The sequence below is a fragment of the Aquila chrysaetos genome, chromosome Z, assembly GCF_900496995.4.
Source record: "Aquila chrysaetos chrysaetos chromosome Z, bAquChr1.4, whole genome shotgun sequence".
Classification (NCBI taxonomy): domain Eukaryota; kingdom Metazoa; phylum Chordata; class Aves; order Accipitriformes; family Accipitridae; genus Aquila; species Aquila chrysaetos.
The window spans coordinates 52,166,679-52,187,857 of record NC_044030.1 but is presented as its reverse complement, the minus strand read 5'-3'; the positions used below and the strand labels follow the sequence as shown (position 1 = coordinate 52,187,857).

General features: G+C 40.1%; 3 protein-coding genes across 7 annotated transcripts in view; all 3 read right to left on the bottom strand.

Moving 5' to 3' along the window:
• Window positions 1-223, bottom strand: part of NFIB (nuclear factor I B) — a 350,785-nt gene extending 350,562 nt beyond the window's left edge. Inside the window, exon 1 of the mRNA XM_030005686.1 lies at window positions 92-223. The gene's annotated coding sequence lies outside the window, so the exon portion shown is untranslated. The remainder of the gene's footprint in view (window positions 1-91) is intronic.
• A 7,712-nt stretch (window positions 224-7,935) lies between these two features.
• CER1 (cerberus 1, DAN family BMP antagonist) lies at window positions 7,936-10,256 on the bottom strand. Its single transcript, XM_030005218.1, has 2 exons — window positions 9,682-10,256; window positions 7,936-8,271 (listed from the first exon to the last, which is right to left on the bottom strand). The coding sequence occupies exons 1-2, from the start codon at window positions 10,207-10,209 to the stop codon at window positions 7,978-7,980; spliced, it is 822 nt and encodes a 273-aa protein (XP_029861078.1). The 5' UTR covers window positions 10,210-10,256; the 3' UTR covers window positions 7,936-7,977.
• Window positions 10,257-15,941: 5,685 nt separating this feature from the next.
• Window positions 15,942-21,179, bottom strand: part of FREM1 (FRAS1 related extracellular matrix 1) — a 76,609-nt gene continuing 71,371 nt past the window's right edge. For 3 of the 5 annotated variants that reach the window (XM_030005272.2, XM_030005273.2, XM_030005275.2), the window contains one exon: window positions 15,942-19,788. In XM_030005272.2, the coding sequence (XP_029861132.1) occupies window positions 19,589-19,788 (200 nt within the window). In that variant the 3' untranslated portion in view covers window positions 15,942-19,588. The remainder of the gene's footprint in view (window positions 19,789-21,179) is intronic. The other 2 variants (XM_030005277.2, XR_003922046.1) reach the window with 2 other exon arrangements.

Here is a 21,179-nt window from a genome sequence, read left to right as displayed (position 1 = left end):
CCCCCGCCGCCGCCGCCGCCGCCGCCGCCGCCGCCGCTGCCCCCCCCGTCCCCCCTCCGCCCCCCCCCCCGGGGCACGAGGGGGAACCAACCGTTGGGCGAGGCCAGGGGGAGAAGGGAGGGGCCGCGGTCACGCGCCCCTCTCTCCCCCGCTCTCCATAGCAACCGCAGGGGCCACCTCGGCCGCTCGCAGCCCGCACGCGCCCAACCCCCGCCGCTTCCCCGGCTCGAGCCGCGCGTGCGCGCTTGAGAGCAGAGTGGCGGCGGGGCGGGGCGGGGCGGGGCGGGGCTCCCGGCGAGGGCCGGTCGGCGGGATGCGGCGGGGAGCCGGCGGGCGGGTGAGGGTAGCGCACCTCGGCTTCCCGGCGCAGGCGGGGGGAGCCGCGTCGGCGGGACGGTCTCCCCTGCCCGGCGGGAGTCGGTCGGAAACCTGTGTGCCCGATCCGCCGTTGAGGGTTTCTCCGGGGTTGGAGCTCGGTGGCGCACGCCCGTTCCCGAGCGCAGGTGGTAGTCAGGCTGCGCCCTTCTCTCTCTTTCCGCTCTGCGGTGTCCTCTGCAATTCCTGACAAAACGTAAGCGCTGCAGATAAGGCCTCTGCCTCGGTCTCCAGGCTCCTGTTAGGAGAGTCTCATTCCCAAAGTATTGTACCAATTAGTCTTTACAGTCTGAAATTATATGAACTTTATAGTTTGAAATCGTATTAGCTTTCTTAAGAAATAGATATTTTACCTTGTATACTGCATAATCATGGTTAAGTCAGCGTAACCAAAGGGCCCCAGCTCACTGCAAGGAGGAGGACAGCCCCCACCTTGAACATAAAGAGCTTTTGTTTCTTGGAATCTTAAAGTCATCCACAAAGGAGGAAGGATACTCCTGGACTACCAAAGTAACGCCAGCATCCCAGCCTCTCCAAGACCTCTGTGAAACCCTCCCATTGTCTGGCATCACAGATAAGTCGCAAAACCAACTCCAGGGATACCTAGATCAAGAAGGAAGCAGGTGGATGATGGCACCACAGAATTATAGTTGTTTTTCAAAATTATTATATATGTGTGTGTGTTAAGTAGTGAGTGATCAAACTGTGTTGTATCTGAGCGCTTGAAGGGTATAAGAACCATGTGTAAAACCGTATTTGGTGTGCCCCGGTTTGAATGGGACACCTCATGTCTGTGAATAAAGAATTCCTCTTGTAATTCTATACTTTGCATCCTAGCCTCTCTCCTTGGTCAGCACAGGCCAGTTGCGAAATTTCCTGACGCTGGGGTCCCCTGCTGTGCCGTGCCACTTGCTCACAGAGGGCCCTACATGGCCATGGAAGCTAATCTTTGTTTTTAAAAGATAATTCTGACCTGCGAGGGATTAACAGCGGCAAAGAGCCGCAGACAGCTTGTAACAGACAGCATTTTCAGTGTTCCCAGCTGGGAATTGTGCCTTGAGCACCCATTGCTGATGCACATACATGATCTTTTGGCTACCTAAAGGTATCCCCATCTGTCTGAGTGGCGTGGTTCCCACAGTAAATTGATGGGCTCTTACCCTGGAGCATTTCCATGGATGAAATGGATGAAGAGTAATACGGTGATCACCACCGACAGAGAAAACTCTTCTTTATTACTGATAACATTCTTCCTAAAACTTAATCATAGTATGATCATTCTGAAAAGAGAGTACCCAAAAAGTCAGCTTGGCGTTTAGGTGGATTTCAAGCTTTTGTCGAGACTTCTGGACCTTGTCCTGATGTATTTTTCAGTGTCCACAGTCTTCTGTTGTACAGGGCAATTGTTAACATTTCAAGCTAAAGTTGCTCTGACCTGTAAATACATATTCTTAGCAGGAACTGGAGGTTGTCTAGAAAGAGAATGAAGCATGTTCCAGGTTAACCAGAAGACAGCGCTTCCTTAGGAACAACCTACATATGTCCCTAGGAACAGGCAATGCTGTAAATAATAGACATATTAATCGGACTGATACAAAATGTGCGGAAGAGAATCACTGGAAAGGTTGTTGTAATAAAAAACAGGCTTCTGCCTCTATTCCATGACAAATTTCACTTACAAATTTATGCCTATGTGTAAAAGACATAATAAGCTGTGAAAACTTTTCACTGATTTGAAGAATAAATGTAGATGAAAAAAAACCCCAACAACCAAGGAATGGAAAGGAAACCAAGGACTTGGGAAATAAAATGGAAAGATAAACAAAGAGGGATAATATAATCGATGAAGGTTTCTTGTAGAATGAAAAAGAATCAGTCAATAATGTAATCTTCCAGTCAAATACCAGGTATTTGCATTTCTGTAGTGGTAGACTGGCAATGGCCAGTCATTAGATCTGTAGTCCTGTCAGACAGATTGTATTTTACTCTTTTCTACTCATGGATGTGCAGAGTAAACACAGGTTGTGGAACAAGGGCAGTAGTCTATTCTGGCTCAGTCATCAGCACAGCAGTTTCCGTTTGTTAATATTTCTTTTGAGGAAGCACAGTGCAGGAAGAAAAGCAGGCAGTCGTGTGCTGGACTTCCCAATTGAACTTGCAAAGGCTGGGACTATAGACGTTACCTGACACTTCTGCTAGAGTATCAAATGCAGGTAGATAGATAATGAGTCTTTGTGGTGACTCCATTCTGAAGGAAGAAACATACCTAGGGGAAGTACTAACTTTGCGTGATATGGACTTCACGTAAAGTACAATATGGATGTATTACACAAAGATTATTAAAAGTCTGCAAAATTAGAAAAATACTCACATTCTTCAGTGCTGAATATTGCACAATAGCATAGAATTCCTCTTGGAGTTTCTGATGTCTGTGTTGTGTTGTTGTTGCTGTTTATAAATTACCACAGGAGCCCCAGCTGTCATCATATAAATTTTATTGGCACTCTGTAAATACTAAATCAGCATGCTAAAATCAAGCCATGTGCAGTAACAGCTGATGCTCTGTTATGGAGAGCGCATGCAAGAGAGAGGCATGCACTGTGACTCCCGTGATTCTTACTGCTTACAAGCCCCTTGCGTCATGAGACTGTTTTCCAGGATTCATTTTGAGCCCAACTGTGCCCCTTGATCGATGTGCAGAAGGCGTGCTGTCTGTGCACAGATAGCTCCTGGGTTGAGAAATCGGCTTCCTCAACGGTACGCATCTTCCTGGGTCCTTCTAAATTGTGCAGTTTGTTACTGCCACTTCTTTGTGGCACCATTGCATTGCTCACTTCCTTGTAAACCTTGCTGATGTATATAGGAGACACTTGTTAACTCTAGAATGGGAGCAAAATTCTTCGTGTCATGAAGATCCATGTCACAAAGATGGAGGTCTCTGTTAATGACATGCTGTGCTGGAACAAAACCTGTCCTGGCCCAAAAGTTTTGTCAGTCACAATGTCACGTACTGAGGATGAGGCAATAGACGTTAAAGTAAAGGCAAATGTCTCTCAGGGTCCATTTTCTCTCTGACCTGATGGCCAGAAAAATCAAAGGCAAGATACGTTTTCTGATCTGTCTGCCTCAGTCGTAGGGATGGTGAAATCTCCTGATCCCCCAGCCCAGATAGGTTACATGGGACCTAAGCTAGACCAGGCAGTAGTCTAACTGAGGGAGTTAATTTTCATCCAAGGCACTTCAATGGTGCGAGGAGCTCTGCTCAGATAATGTCCAGCTGCAGGTGTCCTAGCATTAGCTCTTCTAACGCCTCTCTCCCTCCAGGAGATGCTGTCTGAAGTCCGGGCAGGGCAGCAGGCTGCTTGAATGCTTCTGTATCTGTTCCAGTGCGAGGAGTTTGAACCAGCTTCAGCAGAGGGTTAAGCTGAGATACCGCCTTGTTCAGAAGGGCAGCTTAGGTACACGCCTGCTCTGTTTGAACACCTTGACTGCAGGCTGCAGCCACCAGCAGAACATCAGACTAAATGGCTGGTAATAGCAGTACCCTAAGCCAGCAAAACGAAAATGCCTCAGAAAAGGCCTTAGAGAAACATAAGGCTGGCCCTGACTTTTCTTATTATTATTCATTTTAGCTTTTGGTCCATTTTTGTTTTTCAAGTTGAAGTGCATTTTGCTGGCGCCATGGAGCACAAGGCACTGCAAACAGTTCTCAGTGTGGACAGTTAACATTTTTATCAATGTTCTTGCAGTGGGCCAACTGCAGAGTCTTCTCATCCCCATTCTTTCTCATCTGTGCAGCTGTCAGGGAGACATTTCAGGGGCGCTGAAGTTGGTGGCTGCATACCAGATATTCAAGGAGTTAGGTTTAGCAAAACAGCAAATGCAAAATACTTACAGTTTGCTATCAATGTTTCCTGTTTCCACTGGCAAGCTGCCTGATGGAGGACCAGAGGTAGCCTCAACCCCACACCTCTTCACATGCGCCATCCTGCGTAGTACGTGCTCCTAGATACGATGTGATTATGCAGCTGGTATGGACTGCCGGGGAGCTTCTCTCTGAGTAGGGAATCCCTTCGTCTTGCTGTTGCAGCAAGGAGCTAGTACATTTAGGAGAAAGTACCGCAAGAGATTTCACCACCTGTCAGTAAAACATGATAAAGCCCGTTAGCTGACAGCCATGAGTTCAGCTGTGAATATTTCATAAATGGTGAACAAAGTACCATGCACATTATGAAGTACCGAGGGCAACTTCAGAAACTTTTCCCTGGACTGTATGGTTGCACAGAATTTGATACGAATTTGTTGTAGTTACAGGCATTAAAGCTGGTTGCATAAAATCTTTATTTAAGGGAATAGCCTGTACTGAAGATTTATTTTGCTTAAGCAATTAGAATAAACATCACTTCTCTTTGATTATTTTCAAGGTAAAGCACACCCATTTGGAAAAGAGGCAGTAGGTCAAATAAAATGGCAGAAGGAATTGAGCTGAATTTTCAGAGAGCTCTGCAACTATGGCTCGGTCTTGTTCTGTAAGAAAGGTTTATACAAGGAGTGCTCTGAAATAGAAGAGATCACATTAACAGCACTTCCATTGTAAGCATAGTTACACTGGAAAAGCTTTCGTTACAGAAAGCATGCACCTCTGAATGGGCACAGCTAAATTCAAGTCATGCAGGTTTGCTGCTATAATGGCATTACTACTGGAAGCATCCATATAGTGATACAGATCACACCCCTCACCTTTCTGACCCACATCATTACACTAGTAGAGGCCATCATAGTTGTGCCAAGAGAGAGCAAAACCCTGTTAGCCCCTGGGCACAAAATTCCTAATACAGAATTTTTAAAGGCTGAGAGATCTGATCCAATTAACGCATTCTTGATTTTGCAGAATACTATGCTAATTACATGCAACCAGTCATTGCTGGGTTAATTAAACATTCATCCAAAAAACCTACAGCACTAATCTAATTAGCAATTACTACAGCTGTCATTACCTCTTTTCACCTACTTTTAAGCTGTGCAAATTCACACTAAGAATCTGGTGCTGCAAACTCCTTGCATGAATAGCTTGCTTTGACTGCAATAATGCTTCAGCACACAGAAGGACCTTTAAAAATTAGGCTGAATACTTTACAGTCCACAATACAACTTCAGTTCTGCCATCCTTATGTGCAAAAGTCACAGTTTAGCAGTCAGTCATGTCAAAATCACAAGACTGGAATATTTTTCTTAATTGACTTGTGATCTTACTGGGAGTGTATGTAGGTCCTAACTTCAAGTGGTTGTCTGCAAGTATCAAACCTAAAACATACCTGCATTTCAGAAAAAAAGCAAATGCAGACAAACATTCTTAGATATTCACACAGCTTTAAAACATCAGTGGTTAGAAGCCTCAGAAGATTTAGCTTTTTCAGATTAAAAAATAAAGTTGGAAATAAAGAGAAACAAGTTGGGAACTTTGATGCTTTGTGTGCTTTTCTTCCTTAGGCTTGATTAAAAATGAACACTAGTCATCATCCACAATAACTCACAAAGGTTTGATAAGGTGCTGGTAAGGCAGGGAGTTGTTTCTTAGCTTTTCCACTTGCATACAGCATGCTTTAACAAAACACCAGTCATTAGGGCTGATGGTGCAATTGGGCATGCCCCATGAAGAGGAATCTCTACTGGAAAAAGCATGAGCCATAAAGAATTACTTTGTTCTCTGAAACTATACAGTTGCTAGCTGGTGCTGCTTTGCCTGTTAGAAAACATTTTCTTTCTTTGTTCATAACCTGAATCCATTCATGCTGAATGCAGCCTAACATGTTGAAGATAAATTTCTGAATCTGGGTGCTAGTTCATTGCACTAGCATCCTGAGAATATCGATCAGCATTATAAAGCTAGAATAAATATTAAGTTAAAATAAGTACTGGCTTTATTGCATTCAATACAGGGATGATAAGACCTTGACAGCTTGTTACTTGGAATGACATCATATATCTTGCCATAACATCCAAACAGCCATACACAGTTTGCACATCAGTCCTTAGTGTAAAGGGATAGAGAGGAGGCTTTGTTCAGTTTTAGTAAACAATTTTTATTATTTAAAAACAGGTTTATATATAATGAAAGATAACTATATACTAATCTTCAGTTCGCTCATTGCAAGTGACCTGCAGAAGCACTCAGCTATTGCAGCAGTTCAGATCCAGTATTCGAATACCATTCAGATGCAATTTTCAGTAAATATTAAACATGGGCCTTGCACTCCAAAGCCATGCTGAACATATTTTTTGACAGGGTATTAAGACACTTGGGATCACAGTGCAGTTCAAATACAAGGAATCATTTACCCAACCCTGGAATTGACCAGCTATATCAATACTGATTTCCAATACCCCCAAAAGAGCAGTGGATAGTTTAACAACAAGGGCCCAGGTCTGAAAGTTTGGCAATAGCAGCAGAGCAGATTTTCAGAGGACTGAAGGACCTGGGTTAGAAATAGGCTGAAGTCTAGTTGCTGGAAGCTGATGACTGTCTGGTGTGCCAGGTCTGCAAGACAAATCCAGGGAGAAGCAGCTGGAGAAAGCAGAGAAGCCAGCAGTTCGGCTAATAGCCACTGGTGCTGTGCTGGCTAGCACTAGACTCAGACCTTTCCTAGCAGAGGGTTTTCTCTGCCGTTCCTATAAAGCTATACAGGTATTGCCATGCTGATAAAATCCTTCTGCAGATTTTGTGTCATGCAAATGCCTTTCTGCTTTAGTTTAGGTGTTGAGAACATTACTTAAACTTTATCTTGGAGTCACTGACAATGCTAAAATTCATCAAACTGGAAAAAATGCATTGTCTTTCCACAGTGAATTTCAATAATAATAATAATCATTCATTTATGATGTTTTTTGTGGAAGTATGCAATTTTTTCTATTTTTTTTCTCCTTCTACTATGTAAGACTTTCAGTAAAAAAAATGTGCAGAGCAAATGCAGGTGTGTAGGAGAGTAAGTGGTTTCTGTGGCAAAATAACCTTTGCAACCACAAAGTGTGTAAATTGTGAGGTATATTAGTTTTCACTGGGAACTGAACTCCAGCTGGGAGCAATCAGAATGACCTTAACTAGTCACAGCTTTCTATCTGCCTTATGTCCATTTATATTTTACACTCTCCAGCTACCATCTTGATGTAAAAGTAGACCTGTTTTTGCAAGGAAGAGACTAAAGCTGCATCTGTGTTGCCAATACAGCTATATTGGCAGTCCCTGCAAGCCGAGGAAATGTAAACCAGCCAATACATTAGGTTTTTGCACAGATAAATCATGCTAGCTCTTCAGCTGTTGTTTACTAACATCCTAGAAACAATGATAGGAAAGGTGGAAAATTTTTTAAAGGTTTCCCTTGTTAAAGTAAGAACTCTACACATAAGTCCAGCATTTCTTTAACAGCTGCAGGGAAACATCTGTTACATTTTAGGTAAAATTATTGTTGAAGCAGAGAAGCAGTTCAAGTAGAAAGTCTACATCTTTAATATTTTTGTGTACCAGTGTGATGAAAGCTTTATTTTGGGGGTTTTTTTCAGTGGCAAATCCTTATGATCAAGCAGTTAAGAGGTACTTTGCACAGGTTAATTGTGCTCATGTATATTTGCATGCAAGTCTGACAGTAGAGATCCAATCGCAGGGTCTTTAATCTTTGGAGTCTCACATTTACACTCTTCTACAATCATGACTTCTTTGACCACTAGGACAGAACTGGTGCAGTTGAGATCCAGGCGCTTCATGGAGAACTTGCTGGGCAAGCAATGAGAACAAAAGGTATAAAGACGATCCTCTGGACCAGGAACATGAAAGGAACTACATTTTCCAAAGCACAGATTATTCTGTACCATCACCTTTTCACAGCTCTCATGAGTAACAACCTGAAACAGAAAGCAGTTTGAAGTTTCTGGTACATGAATGGCCCGTGGACTTTGCTAGAAGGCATGAAGGCAAAAAAACCCAAACCACCAAAATACTGTATTTTTTCTTCTCAGAACATTGACTTTAAACAAGTTTATTTTTTATGTCAAGCAAGCGGTAAAACATAAGCGCTTTAAAAAGCAAACTTGAGCACTCCTATGGGCAATTCTTAGATTGAACAACAAAGGCAAAAACTGCTTCAATCAATGCCTTTGTGAGCTGAAAATCAAATAGGTGGGTTTGTCGTGTTTACCTTTTAATTCCTCTTTCAGTTCTACATTTCTGACATGGTTAAGCAGTCTTACCCACTTAGCAGAACTTAAAACATCATTTTGGCCTGACATTCTTTTATATAAACCACAAGCTAGACTCAACTGTAATCTTGAAGATTTGTCTCCATGTGGAAGAGGCATAATGTTCCTTAGAAGTTTTTTTTAATGGAAATCTTAAAAGTGCAACAGAAGTTCTGTAATCTCTTGGTTTACAAGAATAACAATTCCTTGTATCAGGAGCGCCTACGTGAACTCCCAAGCCATAAAAAGCTAGACTGGACTTAGCACTTTTATATTGGCATAACTGCAGCCATCCTGGAGAAAGCTTGCCATATTACATGGCACAAAAAGTAAAATGGTACAAGTTTCTAGGCCACACCTATATTTCCATATGTCTGCCAGTGAAATAAATTTAGTGAGAGATGTGAAAACACACGGTCCTTGACAGACTGTGATTATAGAAACACTGAGAATACATGTTGCCTTACGAGGAATACAGCACTTTTATCTATACTATTCGCTTGTCTTGATGTTACAATATGACAGAATGGCTTTATCTGTGCATGGGACAATTTAGCAGTTCTCCAGCATTCTTAGCACAGAATTAGATGTATGCATCAGTTTTCCAATTAGTACAGCAGAAAGGAATCCTTGCTTAGCTGTAAGAAAGCAACCAGCTTCTCCTGTAAATACTTGCCCTGGGACTCCTTGTATATGTGCATCTGTGTGTATGTATATACATATATATATAAAGGTAATTCATGTATACAAGCTGTTTACATGTGTATTCATTGAATAGATGATTACTCACTACTGCCCTGCTTGATCAGGCTAGGTCAGAGCATCTTTACATAAAAAGAATAAATAACTCTCTGAAAATTGAATGTGTGGCTTTCCAGTGCTGCAATTTAGCAGCTTGCCTCATCAGGCTAAAGCTTTTTCAGCCTTTTTAGCTGTGTTTTTCAGCCACATATTGTGTGTGAGTATTCTGAAGCAGCCATATGACTTAGCAAATGAAATAACCCATGTGTCTTTAGTTGCCGATTACAAGAGGCAGGGGAAAATACACATTTATTGATCTTGGACACCTGTTCTTACCTGGGAAAAAGGCAGGGTTCTGCAGTTTTCTTGGTGCATTTCATTGGTCTTGATTGGCAGGACAACCTCTTCAGAGGCAGAATTTTTCTTTAACATGAAGTGGTCCCAAAATTTCTTGGCATCTTTTCTATAGGGATGTTCAGCCTCCCTCTTGCTGGAATAGTGGGATGGAGAGAAGTTTTCCACTGGAGAGATCTCTCTGGGTGCTGCCCAGGTTCTCAGGTCTTGGTCTGCATGGAGTTCTGCATTGGGAAGGATGAATCTGGACATTTTTTTCTCCTCTTGCTTCTCACTTTCGGATGCAGTCTGAGGAATTGCTACAAAAAAGCTTGGTTCTCCCAGGGTTTCCTCAACACCTACCGGTTTTTCCCCTACCAGCTCACGAAAACTCTGACTTCCAAGTAGATTTTTGTCCAGATAGAAAAGGTGCTGAAATGGCCTTCTGCTTTTTCTTTGTGGTGAATCTCCCTGTGGCTCTGTGGCTCCAAGACACGAGAGCACTAACAGCTGAAGGAGAAGCGGTGACATGATCCTGTAAAGTGCAACCCTGTAGACCTGCTGCTATTGCAGTGAACGTAGTATGCTAGCTTTATACGAGAGCCTGGTGTCAATTTATGGCTGCTGTCCGTGTGCAGAGGAGACGGGGGCTCATGGGAGACCCTGGTGTGCCTAATTGCATTCATTTACTGTAGATTACAATTATGATAGGGGAGTTTGTGCTAAGGAAACTCTGCTTTCAATCTGGATTATGTGTATTAGAAGTTCCTATCTAAAATCTAGTAACCCAGGATGGTGTGGGGGACAGAAGGAGTCAACAGGAAGAGATGTTTGGATAAGCTGTCTAGTTTAGGCCTAGGAATTAAGGAAACATTTGAGGTTGTGTATTAGCATGTTCAATGTGGTCTTCGTTGTTTATTTTGACTTACCATTCCACAAAGCCAGAGACTGTCAAAACAGGGAGTGTTATTTCATCACAACAGGAAAAGGCAAGCTGATTAAAGTTTGCTGAAACATGAAGCTGGATCTGGAGATGTCAAATCTGACCATGTTTTCAAAAGCTGAGCTAATTTTGGTCTTTCAGATTTGGGATATGACCCAAGGCCTGCAGCAGCAGCACTGCAAACTGGCAGACTGGTGCTCACACACCTGGAGTAATCTGGCAGAGAGCACTGGCCCTTGATTCACCTCCTTCACAGCAGGTTTGCAGCTGCTGGAGTGCAGACATATCTCTAGCCCAGAATAAAAGGTCCCAGGGTGAAGAAACTCTGCACCCCAGATTCTCAAAGATTAACTAACACTGCTACATCCTGTTCAGGCATCAAAGCTGCTACAGGCATCCTATAAAGTTGGTAAACAAAATGAGGATTTAAGCAAAACATGTTAGAGCTGACATATTTTATGGTTCTAGACATCAATGTCTCAATAGAAATATCTAAAGACTGCTAGACCCTAAACTGCAGGCATCTTTTGTAAAATTATCATGCCATGCAACATGTGAGAATAAAAAAATCTGATAGAACATCATACAGAGGAAAGTGTTGGGAGAAGGAAAAGATATTTTCAATAAATATTGCAAATATTGCAAACATTGATCCTAATGTGAAAATACCATAAGGAAATTCTGCTTCAGATAATTTGCCATTTATGTACTCTAATCTCTAGAGACTCCTGTTTCTACCAGAAAGCATGTATCAATAGGCTCTTAAGTTTGTAGCTAATCTGTTCACTATTCTTGAAAACTTTGGTGGTCTGTACTAGATGTATGGAGTTATTTGACTTTCATTTCCAGGGAATTATTTTATTGCCTGGTAATTGAAGTAAACTAATTACCTAGCAACAGCCTTGTGAGGCACTGACTTACAACTTTAGCACAAAGCTGATGGAGATCTAGAGCTTTTCCATACTGCATAATTCACTTAAGTTAAAATTTGTTGTGATCCTGAGACAGAAGAGGGGGAACTCCAGCAAGAATGGGGTTCACACACCAACATTAGAGTGTATTTGTGCCTTGACCTCAGTGGGATGATCTCATTGAGGGAAGCACAGCCGTCAAGCACAAGCTTTATTGCTTTGTAATTTCAGCAGAAAGCAATTTAATTCTGCCACTGGTTTGGTGGCTTCCTGAAGTCTCAAGTGTGCCCTGGGAGGGCAGATTCTCCCACAATTATCACGAATGAAATCAGAAAATATTGGCATCTGCAACAAGATCGGCTGTGAGGGGTGTGTGCAAAAAGTCCTTGCATCATATTTACACAAGCATGTGCAGCATTAAGGTGGAGCAATAATGAGTCAATTTAATGGTAGATAATTAAGTAGCCTAGAAGTGCAGTTTGAATCCTCACATCCTATCTTTATTGGCCAACAAGTTGAACTGAAGCAGTTGACCTTTGGAACTAAAATTCCTTGTATCTGGTTCGTGTTGGTAGCAGTCATTCAAAATTATTCAGCAAAGATAAGGGTATTACATTTTGAGTTTTCCTTCTTTTTTTCCTCTTCATTTTAGTTGCTTAGATTGTTACAAGACACGGGTGATACTCAGCTCTATGTATTGTATTATACTGACACAGAAGGGTCTGAAAGACATTTGGCAATGTCTTTCAAACATGAGATTTGATTGTTTGAAGCAACATACATTTTTGCAGCTCTTTGCTTCAGAATTTAAAAATATAAAGCTAACTAAAAATTTAAAGATGATTCCATCTGGATTATAACAACACAACAGAAGTGTTCTTTCTGTTTCCTTTTGTTTGTTTCAGCTATTTTTCAGTTCCTTTGCCAGGAAGCGCCTTTTCTCTAAGTCTAGACCAGTGGTATACCAGCTCTTTCTGTTTAAAAGTTCTGGCTGTGGTCTTGATCCTGTAATGTCTGTATTCAACTTTATCCATATAAGCAAAATGGCATCAAATTACTCAAAAGTATGTTTACAGAATTGAAAACTAAATGCCTGAAAGGCCCAATTTTCCTCCCTTCAAAGCCTGCTTAAAAAATCCCACCACCTCCAAGGTAAAAGAAAAAAGGCTTTTAAGTCTCAGTTAAATTTTACCCCAACCTGCCCTGAAAGAAAAAAAAAGTATGTGTATGTGTGCAGGTGTATTTTGCCCTTCTTATCTGATGTGGCTGAGGCATGGTTTGGTGCCCAGATAGCATGTGAGTTTCTGTTGGAGGGTTCCCTTCTTTGTAGCAGGAGTATGAGCAAAATCATTTTATTACTGCTGTTTACAGAGGGTTCTTTCTGCAGTTCTTCATAAAGAATAAATCATGTTGCAAGCAGCAAATATGGTACAAATGATTTAAGGATGTCTCTGTCAGTGCACAGATAAAAATTAAGTAAATGGTAGTACTGGAATGATTGGGCTGTCCAGACACTTCTGTCTAAACTAAACTGGTCTGAGTTATTGGTGCAGTGCAAATATTAACAAGGAGTGTATAAAAACCTTATTATTGGCATATACGTATAGATGTTAAGCTGCTAGTGCTACATTTGCAGTGCAGTGGCACTGGAAAAAAACTGTTCAAGATCAGGATCCATTCATGGTACATACTGTTCTATCCTATAACATGCAGCAGGCCTGCCTGAGAGGGCTTCAGATGTAAAAGCACAAAATACTATTTACGGAAGCATAGGCAAGAAGACTGAAGCAGAGCAGTGTCAGCAAGTCACGCTGCAAGCCAATCTGCAACCCAAAGGCAGAAAACAGAGCTGTCTTCTCCTCTAGGTCAAGCCAGTTCTAGTTCATGGGGTTTTTTGGATGGTTTTACCTAAGATCTGCTGAGAGCCAAAAGCAGCATGCCAGCTCTGGTTCTGTGAGGCCAGTCTAATACTGTTCCTTTATGTCTATGACAGTAAGCTGTGGCAGCTTTCCAAGAGACAAAGCCGGTAAGATACAGGACCTGGTACATCACCGTTTGCTCTATATTTACATACCATCTAAACCTGTTCTGGAGTCAGCTGCCTGTATAACCATGCACAGGTAGTAGTAGATCTATCCTCAGCCCCTCAGCTCAGCCAGGAGCCTGCCTGCATTATGGGAAGGCATCCCAGCTCAGACAGCGAGTTTGGAGAATCATTCTGAAGTTAAAAATAGTAAGTATTTATAACTCTCTTTGCGGTGACATCAACTGCATAGACTAATAATTGACAACAGAGATTGGACTGGGCACATAATCATTATGTTCCAAATACAGCTAATCTCAGATTTCTACAAAAAGCAATGCTGTATCTTTTATAAAAACTTGTTTTCCTGCCTGATTACCCTTTCATATAAGCATAGCACATGTTTTCACTGTATTTTGGTTGTTAAATCTTGTGGCTAAATGTAGCAGTGTCTTTCAAGCAGGCTTTGATTTGCCTTCATAGTAGCAATTTATTCGGGACATTCTGTTTTCACTAGAAATAGTCACCATGAATGTTTGCCCATCCTTTTAAAACTGTCAGGTCTATAGATGACAAGTGCTATGCAAATGCAAAGTATTATTCATTTGTTTCAGAGCCGGAGTTTATTCAGTCATTATGGACATAAACTGAGTAATTAGTTACACTGCCAGTTGATGCCTAAAAATAATTCTTAGGCAGTGCTTGAATTACTTGCCTTCTGTTGAGCTAAATAGTGTCATCATAGCATGATTGATGATTAAATCATTAAAATGGATTTTATATATTACAGCCCAATTCAACATCCTATCATTTTCAAAACACATCCTATGTAGACAAACTTGTATCCAGATATATCTTCTGCAGAACCCATATGAAGACCTCAGAACTAATGAAATAGCACTGTGCAGTTTATTCTCCAATTATTGTACTTACCAAAGAAAGCCATCTGTGGTCTTTGTTTTACTGAGTTTCGGGGAAACAGATCACATACAGGCCTCATGGGAAAGTTATAATTACAAAGCCAGAAGGCTTTTTACAAGGTATGATAGGAAAGAACAGACAATAAATCTGTTTAGTTTTGTACCTTCAACCTTAGATACTGTACATCATGAATTCCTCCCTTTGCTATTCAGTTTCAAGTCCTCTGTTGCAGTTTCTTCACTCCTTTATACCTTTCTGTTCACATTTCTCTGTTTCTTTTCTCTGTGTTGTAGCCACAGAACTGAGAACAGTCTTAAGTTTGAAACTGCTGCCAAAATGTAGATGCTCACACTTGAAAATGTTTGCGTGTGTGTCCAGCAGGGCTAGGATAGGTGTCCTTTTATGTGCATTGGCAGATGTTCTCATGGCTGTAGGTATGTACACGTGATGCAATGGGTGGTTTTCTCTCTACTATAATTGTCAGGCTGGTAGATTTTGGACAGGTGTCCACCTCCTGAAGCATCTCCTGAATGGTACTGGCATGTATGTACTGCCTACTTGAGAATGTACTCAATTCCAAACCCAGCCTGAGGAGCTATGTTGGGTATGTGCTTGATTGCTGCAGGTTGTTAAGCTGTAGGACAGTGAGCCAGGGCAGAAAGATTCTGGGCAAAGACACATTTCAGTCTTCAGCAAGACACATCTTTCTCAGATTGCTGTGAATAATTTCAGAGAACAGTGGTGATTCACTGAAGAGTTTGACAACACCAAGAAAATATTTGTCACGTAATACAAGGAAGAAGATACAGATAAGGTTTCTTTTATTAAAGTAAAAATATATTTAGACTTACCTGAAAATTTCATCTGCGTGAATAAAATTATATTCTTTTGCTTCCTTTGCTTATATCCAGTACTTCAGATACCAGATTCCTATTCATTAGGACTACTTCTGACTGAAAACAATACATTATCTCAATGCTATAAAAATAAACAAACAAACACTACTGTGTTCTTGTCTTCTAACCTTTTACTGCTTATGTACTGATGTAGAGGATAGTAGTTAAGCAATGGAATTAGAGTAGCAGAGTTCTCCATATTACAAGCAGCATAGCTTCTTAAAGGGTAATAAGAGAGGAGAACTGACATCTGTTTCTCTTCTGTGAAGATGGCTGAGGTTACTGAGGGACAATGACTGGTTTTTCACATTCTCCTTTAAATCAAGAATCATATTAAAACTCAATTTTATGGACTGACAGACTTTCTTGAATTCACCTTTCCTCTTGTATATTTGCTTGCAGATCTCTAACTTTTCTTAAATTTACTTCTAAAAATAAACAGCATTTTCTCCTTTAAAAATGGTTTGTTCATGATACAGAGGTCCTTATAGTATTAATTCAGGAATAGGCTCATGCAGAAGAAGAAACAGAATTCAGAAACAGCAGGGAGTAAATAATAGGTATATTATGCTTAACTGTAAGTGCGCTTCTATCATGCCCAATACTATTGTTTTTATCACTAGAAAAAAAGCTTTTGTGAGATTATGAAACTGATGAAATACATATTCACCAAAATATGTTTCAGTTTTGTATTAACACACATTACAAAGTTAAACATAACAATATAGTGTTCTGAATACAAGAATTACAATAGCACCAGTCTTGTGATGAAAATAATGTAGAATCACAGTATTCACTGAATTATATATATAATTCTCTCAAACCTATTTTTATAATTTTAGAATAGGTGAATAAAGACTTGAAGGCATTCAGTAAGTTTCAGTGTGTACAAAAGAGATCTGGAAAACTTTTCTGATTTTTTTCAGATTAAAAACTTGATCTCTGTGAAGTTAATAACAATACAAATGTTTTAGAATATTTTGGTTTGGAAGAAGTGCTCCTGTGGCCAGTTGCCTATCCATTTTTTTCATAACCATTGTCTTTGAGTCTACTTCTCTGTCAAATTTGTTTGAAATTGGTCAACAGCTTTAAAGGATACTTGACAAGGACAGAAGGTGGTTAAAAGCGACAGGTACACAACTAGCTCATGTTGCCCATTCCTTTATAGAAATCTAGGCTAACCACTGGGTTCTTTTAACTGAGCTGTTGTGTCTTGCTTCTGTTACTCTTAAAAGGTGTATAGATAGTTCTGATGAAATAAATCCTTTGTTTATACAAAAGGTGTGGCATCCATAGGTGAACACCAGAATTTACATGCTCCTTGTTCTTACTTTCAGTGTGTTGAAATTCCCCTGCTGATGCTGATCCTCTGAAGACTGATTTTCCCCTGAGTTTACTCAGAGTCTAATTCAAAAGTATTGAAGACTGGAGAAATTCCCAGTGACTTCTCAGGATTTTAGGCCCTTCCTTTACTAAATCTCTTAGAGACAACAACTTCCTATGGCAACAGAAAAACTGATTTATTTGTGTTTTCCCTGATTTGAGTGTGTCATATTTTTAAACACTAGTATTCTAATAAAAGCTGTAAAAATCTATGAAAAAATACTTCATTTTTAAGGACAGAAAAATTAAAAGTTATGAGTAAATTTTTGGTAGAGTTCATTGTATTGAAAAACAATTCAGCAGCCTTTCAGTGCAGAAATATCCTTGCACTGCAATGTAAGAATTTTAGCTTCATTAGTGTATTGTACTAGATCTAATGAAACCAGTAAACACATACAGTTTGGACAACAGCCTATTGTGTACTGAAATCCTCATACTCTTCAATCACTTTAAAGTAGTTCAAATGAAATACAGAAAAGGGAAATTCACCCTTCTTCTCACAAAAGCAAACCTCTGAGAGAACTGTTGTCTCAGACTAGGCATGAGTCATTGATTAGTTACTGATTAAGTAACAAGCACCTTGGTCAAAATTCCCTCTCTGTTGATGTCATTCATTTATTAAATAATTAGGAGAGGTATTTAAATAATCTCGACAGGCTTTATCAAGATAGCACCAATAAACTCAGTAGTTTATATTAAAAAAAGGCCCTAAAGAAATAAAAGTTTATGTTTATATCTAACCACGCTCTCTGAGTCAATTTTCCCTGGAATTCCAGAACACAAGAGATCCCAAGGCTGCTTTTTTAGATCCTAATTTTTTTGCAGTGAGAACTATCAGAAATAAAACCAGGTCTAGATAGGTACTCAGGGGTACTAGGTTTGGGCAATTCTTGGAACAATTAGCCTATCTATGTTGCTCTAGTAAACTCCTTAATCAAAAGTGTTAGTGTCTAACAAAAGTGTCTAGAAGCTTGGCATAAGGATTACCATGACAAAAAAAAGAAATCCTGGAAATATTTTTTTCTGTATCTGTTGATACCAACAATAAGGGTGAGGAGGTTCTGTCCACAGTATTTTTCCTCTAATTTTGTAATGTACTTGTGCTTGTCTGCAAAGTTCTTTCAGAAAGGTTCTCTCCTATATACAGACTGTCCAGCTACTCACATGCATATTCATTTAACATGTCACAGGCAAGGAGGAAGGATAAGTAACCCATGAAAGCCAAAGGCATAGAGGAGGGCTAAATAATCCCTGAAACAGTGTCCCTCAGTGCAGAGAGGAGAGGTGATTCTGCTGCATCTGTCCTTGGCAGGGCTGCAAAACTGCTGTGAGGAACCCTAGAAGGAGGTTTTGCACCTCTGGTGCAAATAGTGTACAGATGCAATTCATCCAGAGGCTGCCTGAATAGACAAGCTGATAGGGGGCAAGGGGAGAATCAACTGCTGGCAGCAGGCAGGCAGATGGGAGGGATGAGAGTTCGTAAGGTACAGGGCAAATTCACCCTACTCAGTGCCACACCAACTGTCAGGCACTCACCATGGGCAGAGGGAGGGCTTGAGAGGAGCTTTAATTTTTTTTTTTTTTTTTTAGGAAGCTTATGACTTGTTTCTTCTTTTAATTTTAAGGCGGGCAGTAAGAAGGTCCTAAAGGAAGTTTTTTGGCAGGTCAAATATAAATTTGCTATAATGTTATGAAATGATAACACTGAAACTGCATGTATTTAAACTAAGTTAAAACTAAGTTATGGGCAGCTGTTTTTTCCTATTAAATGCTGATTTTTAAGCCCTTCTCAGAACTAAATCTGGATTTCTAATTATTATTTTTAAAAACCTCAAAACCCTAATAAGGACTTAGATTAATACTTTTCAAAAGCCATAGCTGCTTTAGTACAAAATACGTTTCACGATTACATTGGTTTATACACACATATAAATCCTATTGATGTTCATGTATCACTGAATATCCCAAGATAATATTCTAGGATTAAGCTTCAGTATTAATTTTTTTGTGTAAATCATCCTTTGATATAGCATCAGATTTACAGAGGTCCCATTATTTAATTACACGAAAAATTACAGTACCATCCTGCAACTCCAAAAAAACATTGAACAATTTTGGTTAGGAATGTGAAACAATAGGCAGCTCTGTGTGATTAGGATCTGAAGCTGGCCTTGGGAGGTAGAAAAAGAAAGAAATACAAGGCTTTGCTCCTGTTGGTACTCTGTCACCAAATCCTGTCATTGGTATTTTTCTAAGATATTGTACTAGGGCATCCATGAAAGAAGCCCCACTCTCCTGACATAATGTCCCATCCCTCCCCTCATCCCCCAAGAGAACCTGTTTTTAGCCAGCAGAGTCTGCCCTCATTTCCACCCCAAACAGCCTTACTCTTTTTGTGACTGCAGGGTAAAACTGCAGGTTTTATTGCAACAAATTAAAGCAACAGCCAATTCACAACCCTTCCTAATGAGCGAAGCAATCAACTGATGTGCTACTTTCTTTTTGTTAAAAAAAAAAAAAAAAAAAAAAAAGGTGTTTTTACACAGAAATGTGGTGACAGCCTTCAGGCCTAGCTCTTTGGTGTAAAAATACATAAGTAAGTGACAGATCAAAGTCTTTGGGGAGAGTTCAAAACCTTGACCTGGACTTAATCTTTGCAACTGACCTGTATTCCTTGGTTAGAGTCCAATGCATCTGCACTTCTGGCAGCATATAAAATAAACCTTGCTGATAATTAGGACAGTTTTCTACCTGCACACCCTAACATGTCTGCAGATAAATAAAACTGAAACAACATGGAAGTCCACATGCTTTCACAGGGATCCTCCATTCCTTACAGCTTTCTTGAACATATATAGCTGTTCCGTTTGACCTTCCTGCAGTCAGTTGCTTGCCATTTTCCTCGCTTCTGCACCAATACACAATTTCTTCCCCTCTTTGGAAAGTGGTAGGAGCCTCTTCTCCAATTCATGTAGGTTACAGGTTCTCCTCCATTCCACTCCCAATGTCCAGGATTGACTTGGTCATTCAAGCCTGTGTGAAATCAGTAAGACCAAATCAGTGATGTTTATCATCTCTGGAGTGTGATGCCAACAGAAGCATGTTGTTCTATACCTTTGTTAAAAAATGCATACAATATTGTGCTGAGAGAAAAAACCCGTCTGGAAGAATACAAGGAAAACACAATTTAATATTTCGTAAGGCCATCTGAATCACAATTAGAGCCATCTGAATAAGGGAAAATACACTTTTCCACATTATCGCCCATCTAAAATGTTTTCTCTCTTTCCATCTACTGCATGTCTATCACCTCCCAGGTTTCTTTTTTGATACCTAAGATGCCAAGCAGAATGTTGTATTCAAGTCTGGGCAGCCTCAGATGTCTTCAGATTCCTTCTGAAAATAAAATCCTGCAGATCTTTGTAGACCTTGTTTACACTGTTGAAATTAACAGGTGTAAAATTAGGTTGTGTTAATTAATACAGTCGAAAACATGTCTTTTCACTTAGCCTCTGACCAACATGGGTGGCATACTTTCAGACATGATGTGTCTTCTTAGCTAGAAGAGACCAAGATCAGAAAATTGACACAATGTTCTTGTAGTCTTTATTCTTATCAGAGGAGTTTATTTCTCTCAGGTTAACAGAATCATGATACCATATAACATGATCCCAAACTAACTGTAGTTTTTAAAGTTAATTTAGTATAGCTAGTAAATCCATCTCAGAAAATTACTAAGCACTGAAAATTGCACTTTGTAATTGGAAAAAAGAACCTAAAATGTGGACAGTATAGCAGAAAAAAGAAGGGCTAAAAGAAAACAATAGCACTAGTCCATGAGCTAAGGCAGTCATTCACATAAAGGGATCAGGAGGTGCAGAGAAGGCTCATCTGAGTTCTTTCCATTTCTCATTAAATGAAAGGTGCATAATAAGAAATAGCTAAATCTAAAATTATATGATGAAATCTTTAGCTGATCATCTAATTAATTCATGAGATTTCTGATACAAGATGACACCATTAAATTAGAAGTAACGTGAATAATTATTCAAAGTAAAGCTAAAAAAAAAAGAGAAATTGGAGATAAATAAAGTAACAGTCAAAAGAAAGGCGAGATAAACAAAAGAGGAAGAGCTCCACCAGAACTTATTTTACCAGCTTGTATTAAAATGGAAAGGGGTTGAAGGCAAAAGCTATCCAGCAATAGGCAACATGATAAACTCTTCTTTTTGATAAAGACTTATAAAATTAGCCAGGTAAATTATGGCTTTCATTTTAGGCCTTGCTCTGAAATAATAAAACCAGCAGAAAGTTAAGGACAATGCAATGTTTGAAAACTGGGCTGGAACTGCTGCAGCAGTTTCTGCTTTCCAAGGTGCACAGGAACTGTAATCCTCAGAGGGGACAGAGAGCTGATGTACTTG